This window comes from Marmota flaviventris, chromosome 19 (genome assembly GCF_047511675.1).
Source record: "Marmota flaviventris isolate mMarFla1 chromosome 19, mMarFla1.hap1, whole genome shotgun sequence".
Taxonomy (NCBI): Eukaryota; Metazoa; Chordata; class Mammalia; order Rodentia; family Sciuridae; genus Marmota; species Marmota flaviventris.
The window spans coordinates 37,903,414-37,924,557 of record NC_092516.1 but is presented as its reverse complement, the minus strand read 5'-3'; the positions used below and the strand labels follow the sequence as shown (position 1 = coordinate 37,924,557).

At 50.5% G+C, this 21,144-nt stretch overlaps 1 protein-coding gene across 3 annotated transcripts in view; it reads right to left on the bottom strand.

Annotated features, from left to right (window-relative positions):
* Positions 1-23: 23 nt before the first annotated feature.
* The window catches only part of Snx8 (sorting nexin 8), a 75,267-nt gene continuing 54,146 nt past the window's right edge, over positions 24-21,144 (bottom strand). For all 3 annotated transcript variants that reach the window (XM_071605547.1, XM_027922762.2, XM_027922763.2), the window contains exons 2-11: positions 16,528-16,715; positions 15,210-15,327; positions 12,958-13,079; positions 11,000-11,080; positions 10,611-10,771; positions 9,988-10,120; positions 7,085-7,153; positions 5,855-5,992; positions 5,356-5,505; positions 24-2,545 (exon numbers count right to left, since the gene is read on the bottom strand). In XM_071605547.1, coding sequence (XP_071461648.1) covers positions 2,435-2,545; positions 5,356-5,505; positions 5,855-5,992; positions 7,085-7,153; positions 9,988-10,120; positions 10,611-10,771; positions 11,000-11,080; positions 12,958-13,079; positions 15,210-15,327; positions 16,528-16,715 — 1,271 coding nt within the window. In that variant the 3' untranslated portion in view covers positions 24-2,434. The remainder of the gene's footprint in view (positions 2,546-5,355; positions 5,506-5,854; positions 5,993-7,084; positions 7,154-9,987; positions 10,121-10,610; positions 10,772-10,999; positions 11,081-12,957; positions 13,080-15,209; positions 15,328-16,527; positions 16,716-21,144) is intronic.

Sequence of the window (21,144 nt, the reverse complement as noted above, 5' to 3'; positions counted from 1 at the left end):
TTGATAAAACCACAAAACACAGGTCACCTATAAACAGTTCCAGTTTATTGGGTGTAGTAGTAACTGATTCCTGCAGCTAGTAAAGTGCTTCATACATAGGACCGGCTCACGCAAAGCACAAGAAAAAGACCTGGACACTAAGAACAATCCTGAATTCATGGGCTCAGAGTCCCAGGTGTCCACATTGCGACCTACAGCCCGTCTTCCCTTCCTGCATGGCCTGGGCAGCCTAGCCCCTTGTCACTGAGTGCCCTGGATGGAGCACGGTAGACCTGACAGAACGTTCTACTTGCTCCTGCTCTACAGTCGCCTTCCCGCTGGCCACGCAGGCTGTCCAAACTGAAGGTGGCAGGCAAGATCCCACTCAGCCTCCCTTGCCCAGGATTACACCCAGCCATCCTTCCACCAGACCAGGCATGGCCACGGCGTGGCACGCAGGTTGAGGCAGCAGGACAGTTAGGGAAGGGTGGAGGGACCCTTGGTCCCTTTGCCACCACAGGGACTCCACCCCAGAGCTGGGAGTAGCCAATCCTGCCCCAGGTGGGAGCACTTCTGCCCAGGACCAGGAAGTGCCAGTGTGAGAAACAGTGGCCTCTGCTGTCTAGCAAGTACCCCCCACCCCACTGATCTTCCCCTTGGGTGGGAGAGGTGAAGGAAGGGAACTCCATCCAAACTGAACTGTCAGCCATGCAGAAAGAGCCCCACACCCTGGCTCCTGAGCCACAGGCACCGAAGCAGAGCAGACAGGCTGTCCTCCCCTAGGCCCACATTTCCATAACACAATATAAGGACCCTGAGACCTCCTTCCATAGCAGGAGGCACCAGGAATGTGACCAGGACTCACTCATCCCAGGGTCCCTGGCAGTGAAGCTCTTTTCAGAACAGTCCATCCTGAAGGCTTGGGGCCAGAAGTCCCAATGGCTACTTGAGGAGTGCAGTCTTGCCCAGTCTAGAGACTCGGGCCCCCAGCCCCATGCCCACAATTCCCCATAGACTTTGGTCCCACAACGAGAGGCCAGGCTCCCAAATTGGGGCAGAACAGAAGAGGCCTTGTGGCCTGCTCAGCACAAACAGGGCCAGGTGTTACAGCTCAAGTGTCTTGGTGCCAGGGAATAAGTCCTGCAAGTGACACAGGTCCACACAGCAACCAAGACTTGTTTCCATAGAGGGAGGTTACAGGGAAGCAGGGACAGACTACACGGCAGGGACAGAGTCAAATCCCCACTGCCACCAATCACAGCACTATATCCTCTGGCGCAGGTAGAATAACTTCCCACCCTCAGGGTATGCAGTGTGCTGGGGCTCCGTGTTCCAGGCCTGCAAGCTGCATGGATGTCCAAGGAGGTCAAGTCCTGCCCCTCAGTATCTAAGAGGCATCCCTGGAAGGAACTATAGACCACCAGACCCTCTTCCGCATCTCTCCCTGGGTTACTAAGACAGGGAGCTCAAAGGTGGCTCCGTGTTCACCACAGAAGGGGTGTGAGCAGCAGCAATCCAGGTCTGACCCCAGGGCTCTGAGAGTGGCTTTCTTCAGCCTGAAGAGAGAAGTGGCCTCAGCCGGCCAGTCTCCTGGAATAGCAGGGCTGGAGGGGTTGCAGTTGCCCAAAAGAAGGAAATGGTTTTAAAAGGAATTAAGCGCACTCACATGGATGCTCCACCCAACACCCCAGCTGAAGGCAACACATTCCCCTACACCTGTCCCTGCCCACCCCTAAAGCCTCAGAGCCCCACAACATGGAGTCCAACACTGGCTGCCCCCAAACAAGGAAAAGGACAGACCAATTTCTAGCCCTCAGACAGAAACCTCCACATTCATCTCCCAAGATCTCAATGTGCCTTTGTCTTATACTCAGGATCACAGTGTACCCATGTGGAGGGGGCAGCTTAGGGACACCTGACCCCAGACCAGGCCTCAGCTGTCCCCTAGAACATCAAACACTACGTCCAGCAACCTACACCAGCAGGCATCCAGGCTGGAATGTCTGCAGACCCTGGTCAACGTTCTGACCTCTGACAGACTGGCCATTTGGTCACCCAAAGGTCATGGGGCAGTCCTGTCCTCCCTTCTGCCCTGCTCAGCTGACCCCTGCCCCAGGCCAGCCCTCTGGACTGTTTTAGCACCTAGAGCCTCCTCCACACTCCTCCAGGAATTATGAGCCTCAGCAACCCTGGCCCTGGGTGTCGTGAGGAACCCGAATTCTCAGCACCGGGCTAGCAGCCACAGGGCAGGATGGGCAGGGGTCAGGGGGCCATAGACCTCCCACCCAGGGAAGAGAAAAACCACCAGCCCCACCCATGGGCTCAGATGGATGTTCCCTTTCACCCACCAGGGCACCACGGGCGGGAGTGGCCACCTGAAGGGAATTGGCAGGGACACACCATTTGGAAAGACGCTTTAGTGAGGCCGCAGGGAACTGTGCCGCAGCCTCAGGCACTAGTGAGGACATACGCCATCCTGCGGGGACCGTGGTGGCGTCAGCGCATTGTGTGGTCCAGCGAAGAGGCAACTGAGCTTCGGCTTCAGGTCATCCCACACCTTGCCCATCTGCAGAAAAGAAAATAGGATGGCACCCCAAAACACCAGCTCCAATTCTCCCTCCACCTGGTGGCCTTTGGGCACACCATCTCCCCAAGGTCACCAGAGAGCTTCTGGAAGTGAGGGTACACTGGACCCTTCCCACACCCTATGGTAGCCCCTCCTCCAAAGAGGTCCCAGGCTAGCCCACCTGTCCCCTGCACACAGGTCCAATGGGCTTCGAGTCTGCTCAACATGGTATTAAGAAGCGTGGCTGTTACGCCGTACCCAGCACTGTGGCACAGCAGGCCAGCCGCCAGGAGGCACTCTTGTGTCCAGATTTGGCACAAGGCGAGAAGCGTGGCTGGTCGGGGCAGAGACCCATGTTTTTGGTGTGGGGGCTCATGTGATGACAGAAGATCTGTATGTGGCCCTGGGAACATGCTAATGAGATCCAGTCACTAGACCCGACATCTCATTAGCACAGCAAGATGAGGACCAGTGAGGCAACACCAATGAAGAATATCTCCTGGGCTGGGGATGTGGCTCAAGCGGTAGCACGCTCGCCTGGCATGTGCAGGGCGCTGGGTTCGATCCTCAGCACCACATAAAAATAAAATAAAGGTGTTGTATCCACCGAAAACTAAAAAATAAATATTAAAAAAAATCTCTCTCTCTCTCTCTCTAAAAAAAAGGAAAAGAAAAAAAATATCCTGCAGTTCAGGTCATGGCCACATCCCCAGATGGGATGTGGTCGCCCAGTGGTCACATGCTTCCTCACTGATGTCCCCACCAGCCACTCAGATGTCCAAGCCCAGACCTGCTGACCCAATATGTCTCCTTGACCTAAGACAGTAATTAAGTCATGCAGTCGGCTTCCTAATGCATGTGCTGCTTCTTCACCAGCCCACAGCTAGGAGGCTCCTCACCAAACCTCGGGAGCATTTTAGCTGTTCCCAGGAAACATACCACTAGTCAGAATACACAGTCTACTGTGATGCTGTCTGAGCCGGTCAATCTACAGACTATAAAAGTTTTCTTTAGCCTAAGGGTGCTGTGAAACTACTGGGCACCAGAAACACCAGGACTCTACAATTCTGGAGCAGGCTCTGCACCCCCTCTTTTGCACCATGTACAACCAAGCACCCAGGCAGTCTGGCATGACTGGTATAGACCAGGGTCTAAACTGGCCACTGACTTGGTCAGTTACAAGTATTCCCAACTTGTCTGATAATCTCCATGTTCCATACCCCCCACCAGCTGCAGAGACCTTTCAGAACTGCAGATCTGAGTTCCTGTGACATGCTGCTTCCTGGCCCTCCATGCAGAAGCACTGACGCCTATCTCCTCTCCCTGGCTCTGGGCAAGTCTCTGCCAGGGTGAGACCTGTTCCTCACTGACTGGTCTACCTTCCTGTGTACTCCTTGGTGATGAAGACACTGTGATCAAGTTGTGCCTAGTACCACAGAACCCAGCCAGGAGCAGCCAAGCAGCCATTGCTGCATTAGCCCGTCACCCATCAATGCCCAGGCCAACCACAGGAAGCTTGGCAGGGCCAGACTTCATACCTTTTTTCAGACAGAGCAACTGAACCAGAGGTCAGAAGAGGTTGCAACAGTTGTGCAGAAGGAACCTGAGATCAAGGTTTACAAAGTTGCTGGTTGTTTTTTTCAGTTGTTGGTGGAACTTTGTTTTATTTATTTATTTATATGTGGTGCTGAGAATCAAACTCAGTGCCTCACACATGCTGGGCAAGTGCGCTACCACTGAGCCTCAGTCCCAGCCCAAGGTTTACAAATTTTGAGCCAGGACTCCTCCTCTACTGCCAGGGGCTAGAGGTGGCCACAGGGAGACGCACCCCTCTCAGGAAGCCATCCTGGACCAGTGCTGGCAGGAAGCAAAAGTTACTTGAAAAGGAAGGAAGCTAGGCCACTGATATCAGAAAGCAGAGGGCACAGGGACTACACTGGGCTGGGAAAGAGGAACTGGATAGCGTCATGTTTTAATTACTGCCTCAGCAGACCCACAAGGCTGTCTGGAGAAGGACAGACACACGTCACTGGCTGAGAAGGGAGCAAAGAGCCCAAGACACACATTGGAGTCACACGGCTCCAGATCACTCATGCCAGGTGAGTGTCCCTGCAGTGTGAAATATCTCAGGATGATTCACAGCCTTGCTTCTCCAAGACTCAAGGAGCCAACATCTGAAGAAAGCTGACCAGGGGTTTCCAGAAAAATGTCCAGTTAATGGGTTTTTTAGGGGTTTTGTTTGTTTTTTTGTAGTACTAGAGATTGAACCGAGAAGCACTCAACACTAAGGTGTATCCCCAGTCTTTTTTTTTTTTTTTTTTTTTTAAATTTCCATCTAAGACAGAGTCTCACTAAGTTGTGGAGGCTCACCTCAAACTTGTGATCATCCTGCCTCAGCCTCCCAAGTCACTGGGATTACAGGCATGTGCCACTGCGTCCAGCCCAGTAATGATATTTTTAACCCCTCAAACTTGATTCCTACCATCCCCCACACCATCTCCAAACAGTAGGGCTTTGGGACTTGATATGTTTTCCTGACTTCTCAAGTTCTTCCAGAAGGAAAGAAATTGTTCCTTTCTGGTCTCTCTCTGCTCTCCCCACTAAGAACCATGAGAACAAATTCATAATTATTCTGGCCACATGTGACACTAATAAATCTGAACAAGCACTATGTTTCCACATACACCCCAACTCTACTGACTGTCCGAAATAATTCCCCAAGGTCACTAGCTGCAGGAGCTGCAGCTGGAAACTGGAAGGCATTGGCCAGGACAGGGCTGGGGTAGGGGGTGGGGCAGGGAGGGCCTCACCTCCTTGTGCCCTTGGATCTGAGAGTTAACGAAGGCCCCGAGGATGTGGGAGGTGAGGGGCAGGTAGGCGTGGATGAGCTGCGTCTCCTGGTGCAGGCAGTACAGGGAGAAGTAGTTCCGAAGCTCCATGGTCTGAATCATGTTCTCTTGCTGCAAGGAAAAGAGTCTCCCTGCACACCTGGCCAGAAGGTGCCAGGAAGAGGAGCACCCCTGCCCACATACTGTGTTTGCCCAGGCCCAGGGTCTCCACCCCTTCCATGCAACCACTGAAGCAAGACTCCAGGGGATGAAGGGCCAGGACACAGAACACCAAGTACAAAGAAGCACATCATCCTGGGCGCGTCCCCAGCACCCCAGCTCAGGGCACTGACATTCCACAAGCTCATCCAGCCAACCAAAAGGAGCTCATGAGGATGGCTCCAGGGGCCAGAGGGACCAAAGTGTCCTAACAGTAGAAGGCTGCCACCTGGCCCCGCCACCTGCCAGCCTGCTCAGCTACCTCCAGGATGCGGGACTCCAGCTGCTCCACTGACTCGGGCTCGCGGTTGCTCACCGCCTGCCTTTTCATCAGGCCGTCCTTGTGCAGCGCCCGCTGGTGCTTGTGCAACACGCCCTTCTCGTGCCGCTCGCACAGATCCTGCAAGGAAAAGGAGGCACCTGTGCACTGGCCCTCAGCAGCTGACCCAGAGGAACTCGGAACCCAGGGACATTCTAGAGCCCCTTTCACAGGGCCAATTTAAGTCCTCCCGCCTACAACCAGGAAAAAGCAATAGGGGACAGTGAAAGAGTCCAGAACACGGGGAGGCTGGGGCATGCAAACTGGCAGCAAACGGCTGACAATGAAAGCTACCAGGGCCCTTCCAGAGGACCTGTTTTCCTGTTTGTCTTCGCCCAGGGAACAGTCAAGGAGTAGAGCAGTTCAGGGGCCAGGCCCTGTTCAGATTCAGTCTTATGCATACTAGGTTTGCACAGGGGCCCACTACACAAACCACCACCAGGTCCCCAACCCAAAGCCCACACGCTGAATCTCAGTTTAAACAGAGCCCTGGGACAGTTCTGGACCTCAGACTGCTAACACTACCCAATTCCAAAGGGCCAGTGTCCTAACAGTAGGAGGACCAGGAAGCCCTACAAGGAAGACACATGTCATTAATAAGCAGCACCCTAAATAACCCCCATCAGAAACCTTGCAGGAAATTAAAGTGACAATCAATGCCGGGATTTTAGAGGCCACCAGATACCATCCCATTCAACAGAGGAATCCCTTCTAGAACATGCCCCATAAGCACTGGGCCCACTCTCCTTGGCCTCCTCAGTAGGAAGGATTTCTCTGGCTCCACGTGGTGCTCCATCACAATCTGTCCCACCACAGATGCTCCCACACTTGGAAAGCTTCCCTCCTCTGTGCCAAAGCCAAGTTCCTAGAATCTCCACCCACTCCTGGGTGAATTCCCCTTTGTGGGCCAGGCCCCCAGACACGTAAAAGAGCGCAAGCACACACACTCCCAGGGCTTCTCCTCCCACTTTCAGCTCAGGGAAAGCCCACTGGTGCTTGGACCAAGGAGCCCCAACCAGCCCAGGAAACTCCAGTTAGCTCTGGAAAGTCCACCACGTTCCCTGCACAGCGCTGGCTCTTGACTCTTTCCATTCCCTTGGAGTCACACCCTTGAAAGATCCTAAGATCATTTTGAAAAATGCTATCCCTGACCAAGGAGTGGCTGAGACTCACTTTATAGGACTGGAGCAAATCCAGGAAAAGGTTCAACTTCTCCACCACATCATTCTCTTCCTGTTTGCCCTAGGAAACAAGGGGTGAGTTAACCAACACAGGACCCAGCCAGGCGGCTTACAGCCAGCCCTAGCCTGGGTGGGCTCCCTCCCAGAGCCAACGGCCCACTCTGTAGAAGACCCCCCTTCCTATATAACAGCACCCTAAGTCCAGGCAAAAATGCCTTTGAAGCCCACAGTTCTGCCCCAGCCATTCAACACCAATGTGTCTTCCTCTGGCTTTCTGAACCCCTCTTACCCACACTCGTACACCCCAGCAGCTCTGCCCAGCACTGCAGAAAACAGTTTTATTGGTGACTGTGTCAAAAGAGTATGCACAGGAGACTGCTGGGAACAAGGGGCCACCCTCCAAGCTCAACTACAGGGAGGAACACAGGCCTGGGCCCGGGAGGGGCAGGGGAAGGAGCTGCTGCTGCAGGAAGGGCGCGTGGGAGAGAGCTGGGCTGAGATAAGGGAACAGAGACATTCTCATGAGAAAGGTCACATACTAAAGGCCAGAGAGGGGATGAGGGAGAGCAGTCAGAGGCTCCTGCTGGCACAAGCTCAGGGCTCTGTGGACAGGTGCACATTGAGCCCACAGCGGCATGGGTGGCCCTGCTAGTGGAATGGGCTCCTGGTAATGACAGGGAAAGCCCAGCTCCTGTACTCGCCCACAGCATCCTGAGGACACATGTGAGCACTAGCAGCCCCATCACTACCCAGAGACCTCCCAGAATACACAGGTAGCAGCACTCCGCAGGGACACGAGGGCAGCCCACGGGCGTCCAGCGCAACCTGCATGCTCCTATGGCCTCCAGTACTGCAGCTGTGGCAGGCAGAGGAAGCGGCACATCAGACTGGGTGTGGGGGTGGTGCAGGTGGGAGGAGGCTGGGGAAACAGCACTGGACTAGGAGCAGAAAGCGACAGCCACCTCAGGGGACTCTGGGAACACCATCCCATCCTCCAAGCCTTGGACCACTAAGCCAGAAGGTTCCTGGCCTCTCAATCCCACACCTGCAGCCAACGCAGATTCTACCCAGTAAGTTCCAAGAAAATAACAAGCATCTTATGGGATTTCAAGACACGGAAAAGAAACACCAGCCAGGCAGAGGCGCCCTGTACCCTGGTCCAGTAGGAAAGGGATTCAAGGTTCCTCCCTTCTTGTGTCATCTGCAGTAAGTTCCATTTGGGGTTCAGTGCACATAAACCATCATGGCATATGCCTTCAAGAGGAGCACACCATCACCATGAAGAAAGCAGCCCCTGCCTCCAGTCTCACTAGTCTTGCTGGGACATCATATGTACGTCTCTTAATAGAATAAAATTGGGTATGAGTAAAAATAGAATTAGGAAAAATCATCCCAAGAGGCCTTTAATTGTGGAGCAAGGGTAAGACAGAACTTTAGCCTTTCAGATCAAAGTCCTGGTGGGTGGCCTGATCCAGTTACACGTAATAGCTGTAAATTCATGATGCCAAAGACCAGGAGGAAAGTTCAAGAAAAAGTACTTCTCCAGATATTAAATTTCAAACCAAAGTTCATGACATATCACAGAGCCACAGAGCTGAGGAGAACCTAGGACTGCAGGCTTCCACCCCTCAGGACACCCAGGCCCTTTCCCCTCACCAGGGACCTGGGAGGTCATCCTGTGCTCTGCAAAGCCCCAGGGATTCCTGGTGCCTGTGTCCTTGCAACTGGAACAGGCTTTGCTTTACACAGGAGCTCGGAGGAGAGGCGCAATGGATTCAAAGACAGCAGCTGTTTGCACGCCCTAGTTCAACCCCTTATGTTACCTTAGTGGGGAAATTGAGGCCCAGAAGCCAACATAAAAGCCGCATGGTCCTGGCACAGGCCCCAAACCCCCCGTCTCTCCATTAGTCACACCACTGAGACCTTATTTTCAGTGCTCGTCACCATGGGTACCTACAGACCTGAGAAAGGAACAGGCACCATGCTGATCAGAGGTTACCTACACGGCTCAAAATTCTATTTCTAAAGGGAACACACGGGCACTGGGAGTGGAAGAGAAAACCCAGAGTTTTAGGCACAGCAAGGAGATCAAATTCCCTCTTTGGCACACACACATCATGAACACCTGAGCACCCCAACCTCCAGCAAGAAGAGCCCCCAGGTCCCTGGCAGGCAGGCCCACCACACAGACAACAGAAGAACTCCAGGTGTCAGGCAGGGAGTGGAGCTTCAGCAAGGACATTAATTCACTCAAAATGCCTCATTCCACCAGGAGCTTCGAGACTACTTCCCCACAAAGTAGAGAACAACTTTCACCATCAAAATTAGGCAGCAGTTTCATAACATAAAATCCCCAGGTGAACCTTTAAGTTTGATGATGAATACTATATCTTCAAATTAATCCCCAACGGCCAGCAGATTTCTAAAAACAGCTCCTGCCCACACAGCAGAAGCACTTCCTGAAGTTAAGTGAGCGGCAAGGTGGAAGGAGGGAGTCTCTCAGGGTGCTGGGAGCTTAGTTACTATTCTGAGAATTAATCTGAGTTGAGTTATTCTGTCAAATTCTAGCTGACTCAGCACAATCGGAACTATCTGGCCCACCCAGAAGCCAACTCCGACACCTAATTATGCCTGAAAGAGCAGACACCCTCTTCTAATCTCAGCAGAGTCAATGCTCAAGAGATCGGAACCCAACTTGTTTCTGTCACTGGTAGCCCTCTCCAAAGAACAAACCACTGGTGGGGAGCCACCCACAACAGATGGGGACAGGCAGTTCCCAGAAACAGCTGTTCCCCCAGTAGAAGTCGGCCCTTTGAAGCTGGGCTGAGGTAGCCCTGCAGTCCCACAGGGCACAGAACGCCCTGGGACAGGTGCGTGGAGAGCCAGTGCACTCACCTGCTGCGCAGCTTTGTCTGCAAGCAGGGCGAACTCCACAGAGAGGCCCTTCAGGGCCTGCTTCAGGGAGCCCCAGGTGCTGAGGTGAAGAGCAGCCCAGGAGGGCAGGGGGGTCGTGTCAGACCCTAAAGCACTGTGGAAAGCAAAACACATAAGCCAGGAGACACTCGCCCTTGTGTCCCACTCAGACCCATGCTCCTGGAGGGGCCCATGGGGACACTGTGAGGCAATGAAGAAGGTGGGATCTCAGCCCCACTCAGACCTCGTGAGGGACTTCTCTTCCCAACAAGACCCCAGGCAGTCTGTGTGCCATTCCTATGGAGTGGAGGAATTGCAGCCAGCCACAGGCTGCTCCTTCCTAAGGCCAGTGGGCTGACGTCTAGAAAGCTGGCAAGCCTGCAGTGTACACAGGGGCATTTGGCGTCCACACTGCCCTGGCTGAAGGTCCCACCTCTGTTCTCCTAAACATGATCCCCCATTTGCCTGCCCTACTTTCTTCCCTTCTGCAGTGAAACAGGTCAGAGTGGCAGTTAGCACAGGAAACTCAGTCTGCCCTGAGCCCACCACCCTCTGAAGACTCTCCCCACCTGATGTCTCCACAGACCCTGAAGAAGGCCACCTGCCTCAATTCCTTCCCAAATATGAGAAGATCAGCAGCATTGTCGATGGCCCTCGAAGCAATCCTCTCCGCCCTGTCTCGCAGCTTGTAGAAGCTATTGTAGATGTTCCGAATCAGCTCCCTGCTCACAGCAAATTGAGTCTGGATGTCAGAGGGAAGGAAGTCCTGACGGCGAAGAGAAAGAGACTGTGACTCCGCTGCTCAGAGGCTGCGGCCTCACCCATAAGGCAGGCAGAACCCCATCACAGAACAGCCAAAAGAGGGTACAATGAGAACATATAATGGCCTAGTGGGACCCCAGCACACAGCAGAGGTGGCACGAGTATCATTACATGTTAAGATGACTGTCTCTCTAGCAAAAAGGGAAATAAATATTCAAAATCAGAAAACTACCTTGGCCCTAGTAGCCAGCTTACAGTTCATAAATTCATCTCCAACACACTGGGCCGCTTCCTTCAGCTTGTTCTGCACATCCTGCAAGAGGAAAGAGACAGCTGCACCTCCCCATCGGCACAAAGCTGCCACGAGAGCCGCCTCGTCAGTGAACAGGAGCACCTGGTCTCTCCTGAGCAAGTCGGCTTCCACGTTGGCTTCCCTCAGCATCCCAGAACCTCCGCCGCTGCCTCAGATTTTCTTTCATTGAATTTAAACTCTAGGAAGTCTGGCTTAAGGATGAGAGCCTAACCAAGCGAAGTTCCTCTCCAGAAACAGGGGACTAGGGATACCCTAACCCCCAAGATGTTAGACCCTCTAGGTTCCAAATGGAGCAGCAGAATGAAGCTGAGGTTTCTTCCTCCTGAGAGACCCTCAGGCCCAGGGAGTCAGGCCCTGGAGCAGTTGGTGGGCAGAGGACAGGCAGCACTCTGGTCAAGCCCACCCTCGGAACAGAGGCCTTCAGAACAGAGGCAAAGCCAAGTCTCAAAATAAGGAGCCACCCAGGAAATACAGGATGAAGCCAATCCACAGCCGTTAGAGGAGAGGAATCCCAAGGTTTCAGAGGGGCCTCGAGTCACCTGCCCCCTTCTCTTTTTACTGAAAAAGACACTGGGGTCTAGAGAGGCCACAAAGAACAAACACCCCATCTGCATAAAAGCAAGAGACAAAGAAGTGTACCTCCAGGATGGAGGTCACCCCCTAAGTCCCCCCTCCCGGTGCTGCCTGGAGCACAGGCAGTTTTCAGCCTGCCACATCCCTCTGCCGGCAAACAAGACCTCTACCCCAACCCTAAGGACTCAAAGGACAGGCCACACACTCTGCTGAGGCAGAGGCAAGAGTTTCTGTTGACAGTGTCACCAGGGTCACCAGTGAATGCCTGCAGCCTTCCTGAGGAGGTTAGTGGCCCCTCCTACCATCCAGGGAAGTAAAGGCGGGAGAAAGTAAAACTTGTAGCTGAGCCTGGTGGCGCACACCTGTAATCCCAGCAGCTCAGGAGGCTGAGGCAGGAGGATCCTGAGTTCAAAGAAGCCTCAGCAATTGTAAGGCGCTAAGCTACTCACCAAGACCCTGTCTAAATAAAATATAAAAATTGCTGGGGATGTGGCTCAGCATTTTAGTGCTCCTGAGTTCAATCCCCAGTACCCAAAAACAAAAACAAAAAAACCTTGGGCTGACTACTCCTGTGTCCCATGTCCCCTGCCCTGCAGCAGGTAACAGCAGGAGGTGAAGGGCCCCCAAGTGCCCATTCATGAAGAGGCTTCCCTGTAAGGAGAACCTGGGCACTTCGCTTTCTGAGGGATAGGAGGAAGATGGATCATAGAACACTCCTTGCTCTGGAAGGGCTACAAGCCCTTTCCTGTTCCACTGGACACGGGAACCATGTTCTAGCTCTGAACTCCTGTAAGACAAAGTGACAACAACTTGGAGAAAGAAACAGCTGCTATTCCTGACAGGGATGTACACAAAGACGCCATTTCCAGAGGTGGATGGACCCTGTGGCTCTACTGAGGACACTCGGCTTATTTCTCCATGGTCCTTGATCAAAGCCCCCCGCCCCAATATTTTTTGGGGGGTGGGGATGAATATTTATTCACATCTACAAACGCTCCAAACCATCCATCCAGGCTTCTGTATATTATCTCTAAATCCCCAAAAAACCATGCTGGGAACCCCCGATTTCCACACAATATACAAACCCTTCAAAGTCAAAACCAAAGGTGCCTTTTAAAATTACACCCAACCTGTCATTTGAAAGGAAAGAAGTCTGATATTGTCAATCACAATAAAACGAATGCCTTCCAGGCACCCGAACAAGGGAAATGAGACAGGAGGACAGTCAGAGATTCAAAATTGAAAGTAAGGCCTTTAGAAACTTCAGAACCAGCCCACACCAGGACCCTTGAGGACACACTTACTGAGCCACTAAACGAAAGGAAGAGCTTTAGGATGGTGTCCTCAGAGAAGGGGGGGTGACGAGCCACCAAGTTAATGAAGCGCTTCAGGGCCCTCCTTCGTCCCTCGATGAATTCCCTGTCCGCTAAAGAAACACAAAGTCATCACACAGACAGCAACCGCCAACAGCCACACTGAGCAGGCTCCCAAGCATCTCAACAGAGGGTCAGAGCAGCCACATGGCCGACCAAGGGCAACAGGCAGGTCCGCAGGACAACAGCTGACCCCAAGGGCTGCAAAGGAGTCCCGGAGCCCCTCCTCCATGCCCCCACCCACCCACCTAGGTTCAGAAATGCCAGGGAAAACCAAGATCAACAGGTTCTGATCGAGACTACTGGGAACCAGCTCTCAGCATTTTTTTTTTTTTGAGACAGGCCTTATTACGTTACCCAGGCCGGTCTCAAACTCCTGGGCTCATGAGCAGCTGGGAGCACAGTTGGAACTGCACCTGGCTTTTGGGAACCAAGTCTGATTCCTCACTTTGATCATCTACATTGAAGGCATCTTCTCAAGTCCCTCTCTGGCACTTCTCTTGTGAACAGAGGGGTTCTGCAATGCCCACAAATCAATGGAGCTCAGTGTTCCTACTCACATCACTTATAGTTCACTCTGTGACAGATGCAATCATTAACTACTTTCATTTGAGAAAGTATTTTCACTTCAAGGGGAAAAAGCAAGCATATATCAAGGTGTTAAGGATATTTAAATCTGACCACAAATAGAAACGGTCTTTAAAGTCATTGAAAACTATATTCAGATGAGTCCCCCTCCACCCTCACCCTCCACCCCTGACATGCCCTTCATGTGAGCATGTGTCCACGTGCAGCTTTCAAGTCCTAAACCATGGCTGCACTTAACCAGCTCTGATGCTGGATGCTAGCATCCCAGTACATCTGCTGGTCTCACCTGCCCTTGGCATCCTTATACCCCCAACATGAGAAGCACAGTCTGTTGCACAGTGTGTAGGAAGGGCCAGAACACGTTATCAGGCACTGAGCTACTGGGAGGCCATGAGAGATAAAGGTATTCATGTCCTTTTTTGCTTGTTTGTTTTGGATACTGGGGATTGAACTCAGGGGCACCTGCCCACTGAGCCACATCCCCAGCCCTATTTTGTACTTTATTTAGAGAAAGAATCTCACTGAGTTGTTTAGCACCTCAATTTTTTGCAGAGGCTTCCTTTGAACTTGCAATTCTCTTGCCTCAGCCTCCCAAGCCTCTGGGATTACAGGCATGTGCCACCACACCCAGTTTCTCATGTCCATTTTAAGAGACTTGAGAACAGTGGGAGCTGAACCACTGCATGATGCTTAAACTCTTCTCCACTCAAGCACACTGCTGCTGTGAGATGGTTGGAAAATATCAGACTATAGACATTTGGCTCCAGGCACTCACCTACCCATCAAGTTTTATACAGATTTTGAGAAAAGGGTTGTAGGAAAAACTATCAGGTTGTGGGAAAAACTATCAGTGAGCTCCAGGAATACCAAGGGGCAGATCCCTGTATTCTGGAAATCTGCAAGAAACAGCCAATCTAGAAGGACTTGGCCAGCAGGTTATCTGTGACCTCCCACCTAGCCCGAGGCAATCTTCAGGTGCAGCCAACTACTGACTTCTGTCCTCTAAAGTGCAGAGCAAACTTTCCACCTTAGATCTGCTTCTGACCTCATCCAGTGCTGGCTTGGCACCCACTGCTCAGGCCCTCAGGGGTTTGCAAAGCAGGAGAATCCAACTGCTGGAGCAAACAGTGCTCCACCATCACCATTCAGGAACTCTGAAGTCCCCGCCCTGAGCTTCAAGAGGAGACCCAGGGTCCCCTCTTTTACATGTGCACCATGAGGGCATTCCCTTTGTGTCAGTCATCCAGCCAAAGTCTGCAAGATACCAAGGGTGCTGTGTGCCAATCACCCTCCCTGTACCAGACCTGGGCTCAGTGACAGCACTGGCTCTGGTTAGGATATTTTTGTTTTGTTCTGTTTTTTTTTTTGGGGGGGGGTGTGTGTGTGTGTGAGTGTGAAGCTGGGGACTTAACCCAGGGTCTTGGCCAATAGCTATGAGCCTGGGACAGCCCGGGGGCTCACGTGCACTATGGTCCTGCTGTCAGCCCCTCCTGGACCTTGAGGCAGGAGCAGCATGCGGGACTGCAATCTACCCTGAGCCATCCTGTGAGTGGGCTCACTCCCACCACCCTGGGCCTCCACATGCCCCGCGTTACCTCCCAGCACTCTCTTGGGTGGGAGGGCAGGCACCATGCGGTACGGGAACTTGTGCAGCAACATTTCGTGGAAGACCACAAAGTCATTGTACCGTCTGTACACAGAGGACTTGAAGCGCTGCAAAGAAAAGGGATTGGGGCTCAGGTAAAATGGGAAGCCATGACAGTCATCACTCCCCTCAACTCCTCCCTCTGCCCTGAAGACAGCCTACAGAAATCTTCCCATCCCCACACTCGGGCGAGCTGGGCAAAGCAGCCTCTTCCTACCCACGCTCATGGGAGGCAGTTCAAGAGGAAATGGAGGCCAGCAGCCGGCTCACTGGAGCAGCACCTTCTCCCAGGCTGCGAGGCCCAGGACAAGCTGCTTCTTCCAGGGCGTCCTGCCAGTCGACTCTCAGCCCTGTGACTGTGGGAGAAGGCAAGGACCTAGGCAATGCCAGAGCCGTGCTGTCCTTGAAGGAGTCCCTGCCACTCTGCCGTCTACCTTCCCCCTCAGCAGCAGCACTGGGACTTCAGAGCAGCCAGTCACAGGCTTCAAATACTGAAACAGAACCCGGCGGTTCCTGAATGTGCAGAACAGCAGGCAGCGTGACAGGCATCAGCCCACTGGGTCCCAGAGCTCACCTCTCTCCTGGGGCAAAACATTCAGTGGACTGTTCAGAGGAGCCTTGGCAGTGCCAGCCACCCTCTCCCCGGGAGCACAGGCCTGCCCTGTCCTAGCAAATCCCCCCACACTAGGGACTCACTGCTCCAAAAGACGTGTTATCAACACTACTGAATCCCAGGACAATGAGTAAACCCCCAACTCTACCCTAACTGAGCAAGACAATGGACAAAGGGACAAAAAGACCTTGACACTCGAGTGCCAAGACTGCTGCCAAACCCGTGTCTGATGAACTCAGGCACCCGGTGCCCACAGCAGAGGGGCAGTGTTACTACAGGTGATTAGCTGGACACAGACCGATCATTCCCACACACTGCAGTCACTATTTGGAGTCTACGCTCTATGGGGCTGACTTTCGAATCCTCAGGGGATCCATGACAAAACTACCACCAAACCCACTTCTGTCCAGGGTGTGTGCTCCGCAGACTGTCTGTAAGAGATTTCTAAGAAGCAGGATTCGAGAACACAGAGATGGTGAGGCGGGACCAGGCAGGAGTGGAGCAGGCCCAGCAACCGGCACAAGTCTGCTCAGAGGCTTGACAGAGCCCACAAGTTTTGGACCACACTCTCTCCCTTCCCTATCTCCTGGCCTGATGCTATCCCTAGTTCTCCATCCCCCTTGTCCACACAGTCACACACGTGATTTGCAGTTACCTGGCTGGAAACCTCATACTCCACATGCTTCAGGAAGAGGCCCTTCTTCTCCGGGATGAGTTCCACCTGCACAGTGTCCCTGGCCAGCAACTCCTGCAGGGTATAGGACAGCAGCAGCGGGTTCCCCTGCGGCATCTGCATTCGACTGGGGTCTGGGTCCCTTCGATCAGTGACCTGTACTGGTGAGCCTACAGGAAAAAAGGCAAATGCCAGATAAAGACAGCTGCTCAGAGAGTGGCGTCTCCTGCACCCTGTGCTGGCTCAGCACGTGGACTCTGCCCACAAAGACAGAACCACCCCCACGCTGGTCACCCTCATTCTTCATGCTACAGATTTGGTCCTGAGGGGCATGTGCTTCTGCCCCCAATAATCACTACCTGAGAGGCTTCACCAGTTTGTGAACCAGCAAATACACATTTCTATGATCAGTCAAATCAAGTCTTCAACTTGGGCTCAGAAAACAGTGAAATATTTACAAATTATGTGTGAAAAAGTCCTTCCCTAGAGCCGAGAAGGGGTTCAAACAAGTGAAACCAGTGTGTGACTTCTACATGATCCAGTGTCCCTACAATTGGCACAATATCTTCACAGGCCAAATAGCCACATTAATTTGCAGAGGCTGGGGGGACTACTACATGCTAGCTCATTGCTAGGTTTCTTGATCCTACAAACCAAAGAACTAATTAGCCCTAAAACTTCAGCATCCTTAGGGACAAAAATCACAAACACATTATTCACAAAGCAGGAAAACACAATTCAGAGAGATGTTATGCCTGCTAGCCTGTAACAAAACAAACACATGAGGAAATCACACTAAAAGTCAGTTTGACTTTCAAGTTCTTTTCAGTTCAAATAAATAGATGGTATAATAGGAGTACACTCTTGCTCCAGTAGAACTGTCCACTCCAAGGTGGTATCACTTCATGACTCATTTCTTTTTTTGGGGGGGGTACTGGAGACCAGGGACTGAGCCCAGGGGCCTCAAACATGCCAGGCAAGTGAGCACTAAACTAAATGCAGCCCTTTTTAGTTTTTATTTTGAGATAGGTCTCACTAAATTGCCCAGGCTGACCCTGAACTTGCAATCTTCCTGCCTCAGCCTCCTGAACAGCTGGGATTACAGACGTACATCACAACACTCAGCCCACATGACTGACTTTTGAAAGCAACTCTTAGTGCAGGATGCTGGTTATGTTCTAAAACAAAACTGGGGACTGGATTAATTTCCTCTGTGAAATTACTCAGCATTTTAGGATTTAAAAGGTGGTTGCCTTGGGCTGGGTGTGTAGCCCAGGGGTAGCGCACTGGCCTAGCATGCCCAAAGCCCTAAATTCCATCCCCAGAACCACAAAAATGTATTAATTAATTAGTTAAAATAACATGTGGCTGCCTTAATTGCCTTTAATGCTTAAGAAGAAAAACTAAGGCTGTAAGGTTGACTTGAGAATCCCTAAAGGTCTCACACCACAGAATCTTCATCTAAAGCAGCAATCCTCCAAGCAGGGGTCCCTGGACCAGGGTCGACATGACCAGGAAGGCTTGGGAGAAGGAGTCTCTATCTTTTTGGATATTTATTTATTTGTTTATTTATTTGTATGCAGTGCTGAGGATCAAACCTCACGTGTGCTAGGCAAGCACTCTGCCACTGAGCCACAACCTCAGCTCACCTATCAGCTCACAGTGTGATGATGATACCACAGCAGAGCAGCATATGCCCACAGCTGTTGAACACATGCACTGGTATGTGCGTGAGTACATGTGTATGTGTGTCTGAGTTTATGTGTGTACATGAGTGTATGTGCCAGTGACCATATGTGCATGAATCTGTACTGTGAGTTTGTATGAATATTAGTGTGTATTTACATGAGTGTATGTGGACATGTGTATATTACAGTGTGTGCATATGGGTATGAGTGTATTTGAGTGTACATGTGTGTGTGTGTGCTTGTGTATCCAAGTTTGCTATATTTGAGTACATGTGGAGGAGGAGGAGGAGGAGGAAAATGTTAAGTGCTAGTAAGAGTAAGGGAACCCCTCACACCTGGGGCAGATGTGGAAATGGTGCCATAGCCTTCAAAAACAGTCCAGGACCTAATAAAAATTTCAAAATTAAATAAAAACAGTCCAGCAGGTCCTCAAAATGTTAGCCACAGAGATACCATGTGATCTAGCTATCCCACTCCTAAGTAACTGCCCAAGAAAAAGAAGTACATTCACGTCCACTCAAAAGACTACACACAAGTGTCCCGAAGGAACACTATTCAGAATGGCCAGAAGGTGGTAAAAACAAAATGCTCATCAAGGAATAGAGACAATGTGGCATGTGCACACAATGGAAATGTTCCTCAGCCCTAAACAAGAATGGAGCACAGATTCACACTGCAGCATAAATGAGCCTTAGCAACGTGATGCCAAATGAAGGAAGCAGTCTTTAAAGTCATGTACAGGACGATTATATCAATGTGAAACATCCAGAAAAGGCGAATCTATGCAAACAAAAGTAGACTACTGTTAGCTCAGGCTGGGAGGGAAGATGGGAGGAGTGATGAGTATCTACTCAAGTGCTTTCTTTCCAGAATGATTTAAAAAAAAAAAAGCTCTAAAATTGATCATGGTGATGGTTGTACAACTCTGAATATACAAAGCATACTGAGTATACCAAACCCACTGTACTGTGTACTTTAAATGAGATAACTGCATGGTATATAAATGCTACCTCTGAAAAGCTTCACAATTAAAAGGCAGGTGACATCAGTACGGCAGCGGAAGGACCTCCAAAACCCACTCCTCCACTAATGCAATGAGGACACTGGTGAAAATGGCCAGAATCCTCTACCTCAGGATTTCAGAAATTAATGAAAGACTTGGCTATTCCAGAAATTAGCCTAAGACTTGCAGCGGTCCAAGGTACACTTACTGATATAACCGAGCTCAATGGGGTCATGCTGAAGCAGGGCAGGCCCTTAATTTGATGAAGCTGGAGCCTGTGTAAGCCACAGAGGCACCCTGCAGTGCCAGATGAGAGGGAGGCAGACACAAAGACGTGGATGGCTGAGTCTACAAGCCAAGGCACACCAAGGAAAGCCCTGGAAGCCGGAGTGAGCCAAGAAGGTTCCCCGCTTCAGGATCAGAGGGGCCACAGCCCTGCCAACAGCTGGATCCTCCAGAAGTGTGAGACAATAACTTTCTGTTTTAAGCCACACAGATTGTGGTACTTTGTTACAGCAACTCTAGGAGAATAATACTCAAGACTTTATAGAATATTCATTAAACAAATAAATAACAGCAACAGTAACAACACCTTAAGGAGGGGGAAATCTGGTTTCCAGAGTTGCCACATTTTTTTTTTAATTGTCAATGGATCGCTATTTTACTTTTTTTTTTTTTTTTTAGTTGTTGTTGGACACATGCCTTCATTTTATTTATTTTTATGTGGTACTGAAGATCGAACCCAGCGCCTCGCACATGCCAGGCGAGCACTCTACTGCTGAGCCACAATCTCAGCCCACATTATATATTTTTTAAATATTTATATATAATATATATATAAATATAATATATTTTTTAATATTTATATATAATATATATATAAATATATATTTTTTAAAATATTTTTAGTTATAGGTGGACACAATAACTTTATTTTGTTTTTTATGCAATGCTGAGGATTGAACCCAGTGCCTCACACATGCTAGGTAAGTGCTTTACCTCTGAGCCACAACCCCAAGCCAACACATTATATTATTTTATTATTTTTAATATTTATTTTTTAGTTTTAGGTGGACACATATCTTTATTTTATTTATTTTTTTAATGTGGTGCTGCTGAGAATCAAACCCAGTGCCTCACGCATGCTAGGTGAGCGCGCTACTACTTGAGCCACATCCCCAGCCCCGCATTATATTATTTTAAATGTTCAATTTCAACAAAAATTTATAGACATGTAATGAAAAGAAAGCATGCCCAAATGCAGCGGGAAGAAGGCAATCAATACCAACCATCTTAGAGGAAACCCCACACTGAGCTTAGTAGACTTTTTTTCAGTTATTTTAAGCATGCTCAAAGAATTAAAGGAAACCACACCTCAAGAACTAAGGGAATGTGTAAGGACAATGTATGTTTGTCTCATCAATAGAAAAATATCAATAAACTTCCATTATAAAAAAGAACCAGATAAAAAGTCCAAAATTGAAATGTTCAATAAATGAAATGAACTATTCACTAGTGAAGCTCAACAGCAGATTTGAGTGAGAAAGAATCAGCAAACTCAAAGGTTAAGTCATTTGAGATTATCCAGTCTGAGGGGCACAGAGAAAAAAGAATGAAAAAAAAAATTAACAGAAATTATTGTGAGAGACCTGAGGTACACCATCGAGATACCAGACACTCATAGGGGGACTCTAAAGGAGAGGCAGAAAGGGTTAGAAAATTTGAGTAAATAATGACCAAAATTTATGGGGCTGAGGATATAGTTCAGTAAAGTTTGCCTCACTTGCACACAAGGCCCTGGGTTCAATCCCCAGCACCACGGAAAAGAAAAAAACACTCCAACCAGGATCAACTTAAAAGAGATCACACCTAGACACGACATAATCACAAAAGCCAGTGTAAGAGATG